Here is a 10,074-nt window from a genome sequence, read left to right as displayed (position 1 = left end):
ACCCCCTACTGGGTATGTGCCCACAACCAAGGTACATGCCCTTGACCGGAATCGAACCTGGGACCCTTCAGTCCGCAGGCCAATGCTCTATGCTAGGGGTGTCGAACTCAATCAGAGAAGGGGCCAACATCTAAAATCCAGCCTAAATCACGGGCCGAACGGTTTACTGAACAGTCATAAACTGTCATTGTGATGGAAACGCAGCAAAGTGCAGTGATGACAGCGCGGTTCGGGCCACATTGCAAGGCCTGGCGGGACGGATTTGGCCCGCGGGCCTTGTGTTTGACACATGTGCTCTATGCACTGAGCCAAACCGGTTTTGGCTGGTTTTAAAACCGTTTGCTTAACATTCGGCTTCCATACGGATGTTTTCGGTCTCACCTGAACGCCTGTTTTGGTTCTGTCTGGAACCACGTCCCGTTCTTACAGGAGCAGGGCTCTTCTGGTTTCAGAAATCTAGAAATGGGAAGGGCGGGTGCCCCGGCAGTCCAGTCCGCATGCACATTTTTATAGGGACCGACTCTGGGAAGCACAAGGTCCCTGGATTTCTCAGCGTTGTGGGGGTAAGGAGGGGGCGCAGGGAAGCCCAGCCTCCTGCAGCGACTGTGCTCATCAGACCTGCAGCCGCTTGTCTGGCTAATTGCTCCCCTCTGGAAGGGTGATCCAGGGCCAAGGGGCTGCAGCTGGGCCCAGGCCTCCAGGTGCAGCCCAACGTGTCAGGAGGCCCCAGCCCTGTCTCCACAGACACTGACAACCAAGGGGGTGAAGTCCCAGGACTGGGGGGCCCCAGGAGCCAGGGGTAGGGAGACCCCGGGGCTGTCAGGCTTGAGGGGTGGGGGGAGGGGAGATCGTTTACATACCAAAGGGAGGGAGGGAGGTGCCAGGCCCCAGGTTTCCGGAGGGGAGGGGTGCCATGACCTCCTTCCCCTTCAGGAGCAGACACACTCATTTCCCCAGACCCTCACCTGGGCAGCGTCTGGCTGCCTGCATGGGTCCTGGGCCTCTCGGGTGTGCGGGTGGAGCAGGGTATTATCTACATGAAGGCCATTCAGAAGAAACCTGCAGAACATCTCCTATCCTAGGTGCGTGCAGAATAAAGCGAATAACGGTGACTATTAAACACCGAACACCCCTGCCCACAGAACAGGGGCGGGTCCTCTCCCTCCTCCTCCGCCAATCACGACCCCGCTCTGGAGAAGGAGGGAGCGAGGCACCCAATCGGAAGCCTTTCCCGGCTGGGCCGTGCTGGGATGCCTCAGGGCCTAGGCCAGCGAGGGAGGTGGCGGCCACCCCAGCCGTGGTCTAATGGGAATTCTGGATAAATCACAAATAATGTTTAGCATCGACAGATCCCACATAGTGAGCAGGCCCATACGCTGAACAGGAAAAGCCCTCCCTCTGCTGCTTATCTGAAATATTCTCTTTTGCTCCGTCTGGCACGAGGCCGGAAGCCAGCTGAGTCACAGAGAGCAGTCAGCGTTCGGATGCTGGCCTCGGGAGTGGACCAGAGATGCCTGATCACCTAACCTCGCCTTTTGCGAACCCTTCTCTTCGGGCACAAGGTGTGCGTCCGGACGGTCTGCCACTGCAGCCCCGCTCCTGGCCAGCCTTCCCTTCCTCCCGGGCAGCTCGGTCTTCACGAAGCCCCTCCTGGCCATGCCAGCCCGTGACTCCCGTCCTCCCCCTCCACGCTCATCTGCTCCAGACCCGCTTCTGAGCATCTTTCAAGGTGGTCTCTCGCCGAAGCCGGTTTGGCTCAGTGGTAGAGCATCGGTCTGCGGACTGAAAGGTCCCAGGTTCGATTCCGGTCAAGGGCATGTACCTTGGTTGCGGGCACATCCCCGGTAAGGGGGTGTGCAAGAGGCAGCTGGTCAATGTTTCTCTCTCATGAGCGTTTCTAGCTCTCTATCTCTCTCCCTTTCTCTCTGTTAAAAATCAATAAAATATATATACAAAAAAAAAAAAAGGTGGTCTCTCGCAGTTGGAGCTCTCGACCCATTTGCCTTCCTTGTCGGTCTAATTAAGGAGACCAGGCGTCCCACTTGTCCCGCCAAAAGCGGGATGTCTGGTCACCTTAGGAGATGGAGTCGCTTGCGTCCTCACGCCCCTTCCGACCAGCGACATCAGTCTCTTATCTGCCCATCTCTGTGGCCCTGGGCGGTGCGTGTATCACCTCCATCTCCTTGATGAGGTCATTGAGGCTCAGAGCGGTCCATGGCCACCCACAGAAGTGGTCCAGCTGCGGGCTGCAAGCCAGGCATTCGGAACCCCTGGCCCGGCTGGTCAGCACTCTGCACCATTGAATGAGGCCAGTGGGCTTGGTGAGGACAATAGGTGAGACCGGATACAAAGGGGCTGGGCATTTTTCTTTGGGGGGGGGGGGTAGAATCCTAGGGCTCAGGGAAGTTGGTAAGGCATGCCACCGGGATGTCACTCAGCCACGGCACTGCAGGCCGGAGGGCAGCCCCAGAGCGGGCAGTGGGGACGGGCCAGGCAGCCTGAGCCAGGCCCCGGGCGGGGCTTTCCTCACCAAAGTGTCTGTCACGCGTGGTCCGTTTCCGAAATGAACCCATGAGCCAGGGCCGCGGGTTGAATCTTTTTTAATTAAAACGCGCCGTGATTGGGATGGGAGCCAGAGCGTGCAAGGCCGGCCGCCCATGTACTAAGAAAACAGCGGAGAGTATTCCAGGTTAAGCTGAGCACATTCTGGTAATGGAATTTTAAGCAGCTCCTTGGTGTTCGTTTTTATTTAAAATGTGTACGCAGTTAGAAGAAAAACACAGCTTGCTATTCATTTTCTACCCGAAGGCGGGCAACGCTGAGACGTTTTAAATCAGTCCAGATTCCACAGGCATCAATACAGGTCCCGGTTCGGCGGCAGAATTAGTGTTTCTGAGCTGTTCCATCTACACCTGGGCGACCAACCCATCTGAGTCTGCTTGGAGAATAATGCCAGCCTCTGACTCCATGTACCCAATACCCACGTTCTGTGACATCGTCCCGTTCCGTGAGATAGCGCGGTGAAATTAAGACGCCGCTAATCTCGCCTCAGAAATCAATTTTCTTTCAAGGACACTTCTTGGGAACCTCAAAAAATCTCTCGCTTTATATAATAAGCAGTATACATTCAAGGGGCTGAGATCTAAAAGGATAAGTACATTCATATTAAAAAGTCCTCATAGCCCAGCTGCCATGGCTCAAGGGCTGAGCATTGACCTATGAACGAGGAGGTCATGGTTCGATTCCCGGTCAGGGCACGTGCCCTGGTTGCCGGCTCGGTCCCCGGTAAGGGGCGTGCATGCAGGAGGCAGCCGATCCATGATTCTCTCTCATCCTTGATGTGTCTATCTCTCTCCCTCTCTCTTACTCTCTGAAATCAATAAAAATATATTAAAAATAAACAAAAAATCCTCATAAGTGAGAGTGCCCTTGAGACATGTTGTCATCTACTGAAGGGCGATACGCTTACTGTATTGATATTATCTGAAGTGCTTGCTCAGGATGAAAGCATTCCCTATGCTTGGACCTCTATTAGGATGCACAATGCAAATATGAGAATGATAAATGGGAAAGATAAAGAAAAAGCATTAGCCCAAACCTCCAGACTTCTCCTGTTTAGAAATAGTGTTTACCAGTGAAGTTACGTCGGGGTGTGATTTTCTACTGAAGCATTTCGTTTAACGGCCTAAGATGGGAAATAATGCAAATGCGTGTGAACGGTGGAACAGTTCAATGTTGTGATATTTCCAGACACGGACCAGAGTGCAATTATCACAAAACAAGCAGGCCCTTTAGGAGCTGAAGGGGGAAACACTCCCAGATAAATCAAGTGAAAAGTAACAGTGGCTCATCCGGCAGGTGTGGCTCAGTGGTTGAGCGTTGACCTATGAACCAGGAGGTCATGGTTCAATTCCCGATCGTGACACCTGCCGGGGTTATGGGCTCAATCCCTAGTAGGGGGCGTGCACGAGGCAGCCAATCAATGATTCTCTCTCATCCTTGATGTTTCTTTCTCTCCCTTCCTCTCCAAAAATCAATAATATATTTTGTAAAATTCATAAAATAAAATAAAGGACAGTACAACTGCCTGCCTTTCTGCTGGACCTTTCCTGTCCTTGAAACGCGGAAGCCCCATTCCTGAAGGGAAACCCCCAACAGTCAAAGCCCTCGACCTCCAGCAAAGCGCCCCCTGGTGTTCAAGCCCATTCTAGACTCTGCCTGTGAACTTGCAAATTGGAAAATTGGAAAAAATATATATTTGTTCTTGAAAACATTGGTCAAGGGAGGTGGGAACTGAGGGACACTGGGAAATCTGGTGCCGCCAAGACCAGCCAGGAGAAGCTGGTGTGGGAGAGGAGTGTGGACCAGCAGGGAGCTGAGGGCCGGCCACCCAGGCCACCACTGTGGACCAGCGTCTTTGCTGCTGGGCTGCTGGGCTGCTGGGCTGCTGGGCTGCTGGGTGGGGCGGGGTGGGCCCCTCACTCCGCCTCTTTCTTCTCCGGGATCTCCTCCGACAGGATCTGTTCGCCAGGGTCCAGGCCGGAGCTCACACGGACCTGCACCGAGGGCTCCTCCTCAGGACCAGCCGCCCCCTCCTCGGCGCCCCCTGGCGAGGCGGGTGGCTGAGAGTCTGGGGCCGGGGATTCCTGGGGTACAGGCTGGCCTGGAGCGGCAGAGCCCACCTCTTCTGCAGTGTCTTCCGAGCTCTTGGCCTAGAATCCCAAAAGGGTGGCTGGTAAGGCTGAGAATGCCCAAGGGATCTCAGCTACCTCGCTGCTCCCCTCGTCGGACCCCCACGGGGAAGGATGGTGAGCTCAGCAGGTGCAACCAGCGGGTGGGGGCTGGGTGGAGCCGTCATGGCGACTTATAGAAATGCTATGTTATGGGGAGCTCCTCCGAATTGTCTCCCATGGCCTGCTGCCCCCCCCCCAACCCACCCTCACCCCCACCACCGAGCTCCGGCCTAAGCCCATCCCCCCATTTCCTGGCAGCCTCCCTGCAGGACAGTAATGAGCAGCCATAATTAATGCAATCATTCTAATTGGCATTCTGGGCATTAGTCACAGAAAAACCGTCCCGGAACTAATTTAAAAATTCCCTTTAGATTTATGGGGGCGGGAGCAGCCTGCACCGTGCCTGTCGCCTTTTCCAAGTCTTTTAAAAATGCAAATCCTTTCAGCAGACACAACCTTCGCGAGGAGAACATCCCTCTTTTCTGGGGAGGGAGAGGCGTCCGCTGCCCACACCAGGACTTCCCGGTGGGAAAGCCACTCTACCGCCTCCACCTGGGGCGGGGCATGTGAGCCAGGCCTCTGGGGAGCACCCCACCGATTGGCTCAGGAATTGGCATGTGACCTGATTCTGTCCAATGACAGCGAGCCCTGGGATTTTTGCTGGAATTACTGGAAAAGAGCTGCTTTCTTTCTGTTGGAGTTGCTACACTTTCTTTTTTTTCTTTTCTTTTCTTTTTTTTTTAAATATATTTTATTGATTTTTTTACAGAGAGGACGGGAGAGGGATAGAGAGACATCGACCAGCTGCCTCCTGGACACCCTACACCAGGGATGTGCCCGCAACGAATGCACATGCCCTTGACCGGAATCGAACCTGGGACCTTTCAGTCCGCAGACCGACGCTCTATCCACTGAGCCAAACTGGTTTTGGCGAGTTGCTACACTTTCTGTTGGGGCCTGCCCAGGAATGGAGTCCTCTCCCAGGAAAACAGGTGATACGCCTCGTCCTGTTGGCATCATTTGGGGTTTGGGCCCAGCCATGTGGGAGGGGGACCTATAACCTGAGCTCATCTGAAAAGTTATAGTGTTATTTTAAATCTTGGAACACATATACTTACATGAATAGGGGGTTACGTTTCTTATATGAGAACTAGAGGCCCCGTGCATTAAATTTGTGCACAGTGTGTGTGTGTGTGGTGGGACGGGGGGAGGGATGTCCCTCAGCCCAGCCTGCACCCTTGCCAATCTCAGACCCTCTGGCGGACATCCCTCTCACAATCCAGGACCGCTGACTCCTAACCACTTGCCTGCATGCCTGCTTGATTGCCCCTAACCTCTTCCGCCTGCCAGCCTGATCACCCCCTAACCACTCCCCTGCTGGCCTGATTGTCGCCTAACCGCTCCCCTGCCCGCCTGACCATCCCCAACTGCTCTCCCCTGCCGGCCTGATCACCCCCAAGGCTTTTATTAGTATAGACAGGGAGTTAAATTTTTCTTAAAGTTTCCTTTTCAAGGCCTGCGCGAAGCGATTTTACGAGGCGACTCAGCTGGGAATCCAGCAAGCAGACCTAATAAGCATGGTCAGGCCGACCCACCAGGAGTTAAAACATCATCTCGCCAACATCATCTCCTCAATGACTAAAGACAATAGCTGATGTCTGTGGACCCCTGGGGCTGCGGGTAGCACCCTGGGCCCTTCCCCTTTATACTTCCCTCCCCCCTGCACCTGCTGGAAGGCAGGATTTGATGCTTGTGATCGCCCTGACTTCTTGGTTGGCTGGTCTTCTCCATAAACGCCTAACTAATATGGTTCAACCCTGCCTTCCTTATTGGACACAGCGACAGGCAACCCTAACCCAACAGGGGTTTCCGGTAACACTTGCCCGAACTTTTTAATTATTCCATTTTCTCAAGTGAATATGGGCTTGCACTGTCCCTTGCAACCAAAGAAGCCCTGGTGGACAGGAAGGAAGGAAGGAAGGAAGGAAGGAAGGAAGGGAGGGAGGGAGGAAGGAAGAAGGGAGGGAGGGAGGGAGGGAGGGAGGGAGGGAGGGAGGGAGGAAGGAAAGCTCTCCCTGGAATGGGCTGTGGGTCCCCTCGGAGGCCCGGGCCTGCCTTCTGCCTGGCACCGAGCAGACCGGGGTCGGGGGCGGGTCCCGGCACATTACCTGTTCCAGCAGCTGCTGCTGTTTGGCCGCCGCCTCCTGCGCGGCCAGCTCTTTGAGCCGCGCCCGGAGGTGGGCCAGCTGCCCGCCTCGCGCCCCCCTGGCGCCCATCTTCCCCGCTGCGGCCAGGGCGGCGTTGAAGAGCTTGGGGGTGCCGGCCCGAGGGGGGAGGATGAGCACGCTCTTCTCCTTGGGCTTGCTGTTGCTCTTCAGCATGCGCCTGCAAGGAAGCAGAGTCCGCTCGTGTCCCCAGCACAGCGTCCGCCCATGTCCCCAACACACAGCGTCCGCCCATGTCCCCAGCACAGTGTCCGCTCATGTCCGTGTCCCCAGCACAGTGTCCGCCCATGTCCCCAGCACAGCGTCCGCCCATGTCCCCAACACAGTGTCCGCCCATGTCCCCAGCACAGTGTCCGCCCATGTCCCCAGCACAGTGTCCGCCCATGTCCCCAGCACAGTGTCCACTCATGTCCCCAGCACAGTGTCCGCCCGTGTCCCCAGCACAGTGTCCGCCCATGTCCCCAGCACAGTGTCCACTCGTGTCCCCAGCACGCAGTGTCCGCCCGTGTCCCCAACACGCAGTGTCCGCTCGTGTCCCCAGCACAGTGTCCGCCTGTGTCCCCAGCACAGTGTCCACTCATGTCCCCAGCACAGTGTCCGCCCATATCCCCAGCACAGTGTCCACTCATGTCCCCAGCACAGTGTCCACTCATGTCCCCAGCACAGTGTCCGCTTGTGTCCCCCGCACAGTGTCCGCCTGTGTCCCCAGCACAGTGTCCACTCATGTCCCCAGCACAGTGTCCGCCCATGTCCCCAGCACAGTGTCCACTCATGTCCCCAGCACAGTGTCCGCCCATGTCCCCAGCACAGTGTCTGCCCCTGTTCCCAACACGCAGTGTCCGCCCATGTCCCCAGCACAGTGTCCACTCATGTCCCCAGCACAGTGTCCGCCCATGTCCCCAGCACAGTGTCTGCCCCTGTTCCCAACACGCAGTGTCCGCCCATGTCCCCAGCACAGCGTCCACTCATGTCCCCAGCACAGTGTCCGCCCATGTCCCCAGCACAGTGTCTGCTCGTGTCCCCAGCACAGTGTCCGCTTGTGTCCCCAGCACAGTGTCCGCCCATGTCCCCAGCACAGTGTCTGCTCGTGCTCCCAGCACAGTGTCCGCCCGTGTCCCCAGCACAGTGTCCGCCCATGTCCCCAGCACAGTGTCCGCCCATGTCCCCAGCACAGTGTCCACTCGTGTCCCCAGCACAGTATCCGCCCATGTCCCCAGCACAGTGTCCACTTGTGTCCCCAGCACAGTATCCGCCCATGTCCCCAGCACAGTGTCCACTTGTGTCCCCAGCACAGTGTCTGCCCATGTCCCCAGCATGCAGGACAGCATTCACTAATGGCCCCCTGCCTTTCCCCTCAAACTTGTTGTCCCGAGAACCAGAATCAGCCCCTCCTCCTTCCTCTGGCTGCCCCCTCCCCCACCCCCTGTCCCGCAGGCAGGTCAGGAGCCAGGCCTCTGCAGGATCTGGCTGATTTGGCAAAGCTTCACCTAACTCAGCCGGTGGGATGGCATTGCCACTTGAGCCTGGCTTTCTTGCCGGGGGAGGAAGAGTTGGGGGGGGGGGCTGCAGGTGGACGAAGGGGGGCGGGGGGGCGGGGCGGGGGAGAGACAGGTTGGGGTAAGTTCTCAGACATAATCAATCAATTCCCATTACTTGGGTAAATTCTATGAAGTCCCTGCAAACCCGGACTTAGCGGGTTTGGCTCAGTGGCTAGAGCATCAGCCTGCAGACCAAAGGGTCCCAGGTTCGATTCCAGTCAAGGGCAGGCACATGCCCAGGTTTCTGGCTGGGGCGTGCAGGAGGCAGCCGATCGATGATTCTGTCTTATCCACTGACGTTTCTATCTCTCTCCCTCCCTCTTCCTTCCTCTCTGAAATGAATAAAAGCATATATATTTTTTTTTTAATTTTTTTTTTTTTTTTTTTTTTTTTTTTTTTTTTTAAAGAAAGAAAAGTACCTGGCCTTCTTCCGGAGTAGCTTCTGGGACTCGGGGTAATGCACCAGGATCTCATTCAGGTCCTTCTTGTCCAGGATGAAGAGGTTGGTGAAGCCGTGGGCCACCACGTTGGCCGTGCGCCGATTCCCGCCTCCGACGGCCAGCAGGCTGGGTGAGGAAGAACGGGGTGGGTGTGGGGTGAGGCCCTTCGGGATTCCTCCCCACCGTGTCAGCCCCACAGCCGTGAGAGCATGCCACCTGCATGCCGTGCATCCTCAGCGGCTCCCTCTGACCCCCGGGGCCCTGAGGGTCCACCCATAACCCCCCGACACACACACACACACACACACACACACCCCGTCCTCCCCGCTGACCTTATTTCTCCGAACACGGAGCCAGCTCTCAGCGTCACCAGCACGGACTTCCCGTCGGGGCCGCCCAGGACCTGCACCTGCCCGGCCTGGATGATGTACATCTCGCGCCCGATCTCCCCCTGGAACCGGGAGGGGACGACCCTCTGTCACGGTCAAAGGCGACCACGGACACGCAGGCCTGGGCCAGTGGCACGGTGCCAGGAGCCCGCCCCGGGGGCCAGCTGGCCACAGCGTGGTGTGTGTGGGGGGGGGCCCAGCCTCTCCCTCCGTAAATTGGGGAGAATGCCCACCCCCCCCCCGGCCTGCCTCGGTGACAGGGTTGCAGTGGGGAGTGGGTGGGGAACGGGAAATGCTGGATGGAAGGGGCAAGTGTAATGGTGCTTTGCAAATTCCTGCTACACGCCCCGATGAGGGCCCATGGACCTATGAACCAGGAGGTCACGGTTTGATTCCCCGTCGACCACTTGTCCAGTTTGTGAGCTTGATCATTGATCATATATTTCAATATATATTTTATTGATTTCAGAGAGGAAGGAAAAATGAGAGAAAGAGATAAAAACATCAATGATGAGAGAGAATCATTGATCGGCTGCCTCCGATCAATGATCAAGCCCACAAACTTTATATATATAAAACTTTACAAAAAGGTTAGGTGGCCCCAACTGGTGTGGCTCAGTGGATAGAGCGTCAGCCTGCGGACTGAAGGTTCCAGGTTCAATTCTGGTCAAGGGCATGTACCTTGGTTGCAGGCACATCCCCAGTGGGTGGTGTGCAGGAGGCAGCTGGTCAATGTTTCTCTCTCATCA

The 10,074-nt window shown here is 56.4% G+C and overlaps 1 protein-coding gene across 1 annotated transcript in view; it reads right to left on the bottom strand.

The window, feature by feature from the left end:
* Nucleotides 1–3,994: 3,994 nt before the first annotated feature.
* Nucleotides 3,995–10,074, bottom strand: part of CNGB1 (cyclic nucleotide gated channel subunit beta 1) — a 41,357-nt gene continuing 35,277 nt past the window's right edge. Inside the window, exons 29-32 of the mRNA XM_045582903.1 lie at nt 9,269–9,387; nt 8,916–9,062; nt 6,902–7,118; nt 3,995–4,712 (exon numbers count right to left, since the gene is read on the bottom strand). Of these exons, the coding sequence (XP_045438859.1) occupies nt 4,479–4,712; nt 6,902–7,118; nt 8,916–9,062; nt 9,269–9,387 (717 nt within the window). The 3' untranslated portion in view covers nt 3,995–4,478. The remainder of the gene's footprint in view (nt 4,713–6,901; nt 7,119–8,915; nt 9,063–9,268; nt 9,388–10,074) is intronic.

Source organism: Pipistrellus kuhlii, unplaced genomic scaffold (assembly GCF_014108245.1).
Source record: "Pipistrellus kuhlii isolate mPipKuh1 unplaced genomic scaffold, mPipKuh1.p scaffold_m20_p_17, whole genome shotgun sequence".
Lineage (NCBI taxonomy): Eukaryota > Metazoa > Chordata > Mammalia > Chiroptera > Vespertilionidae > Pipistrellus > Pipistrellus kuhlii.
Note: the sequence above shows the minus strand (reverse complement) of the source record. Positions and strands in the feature narration are given on the sequence as shown.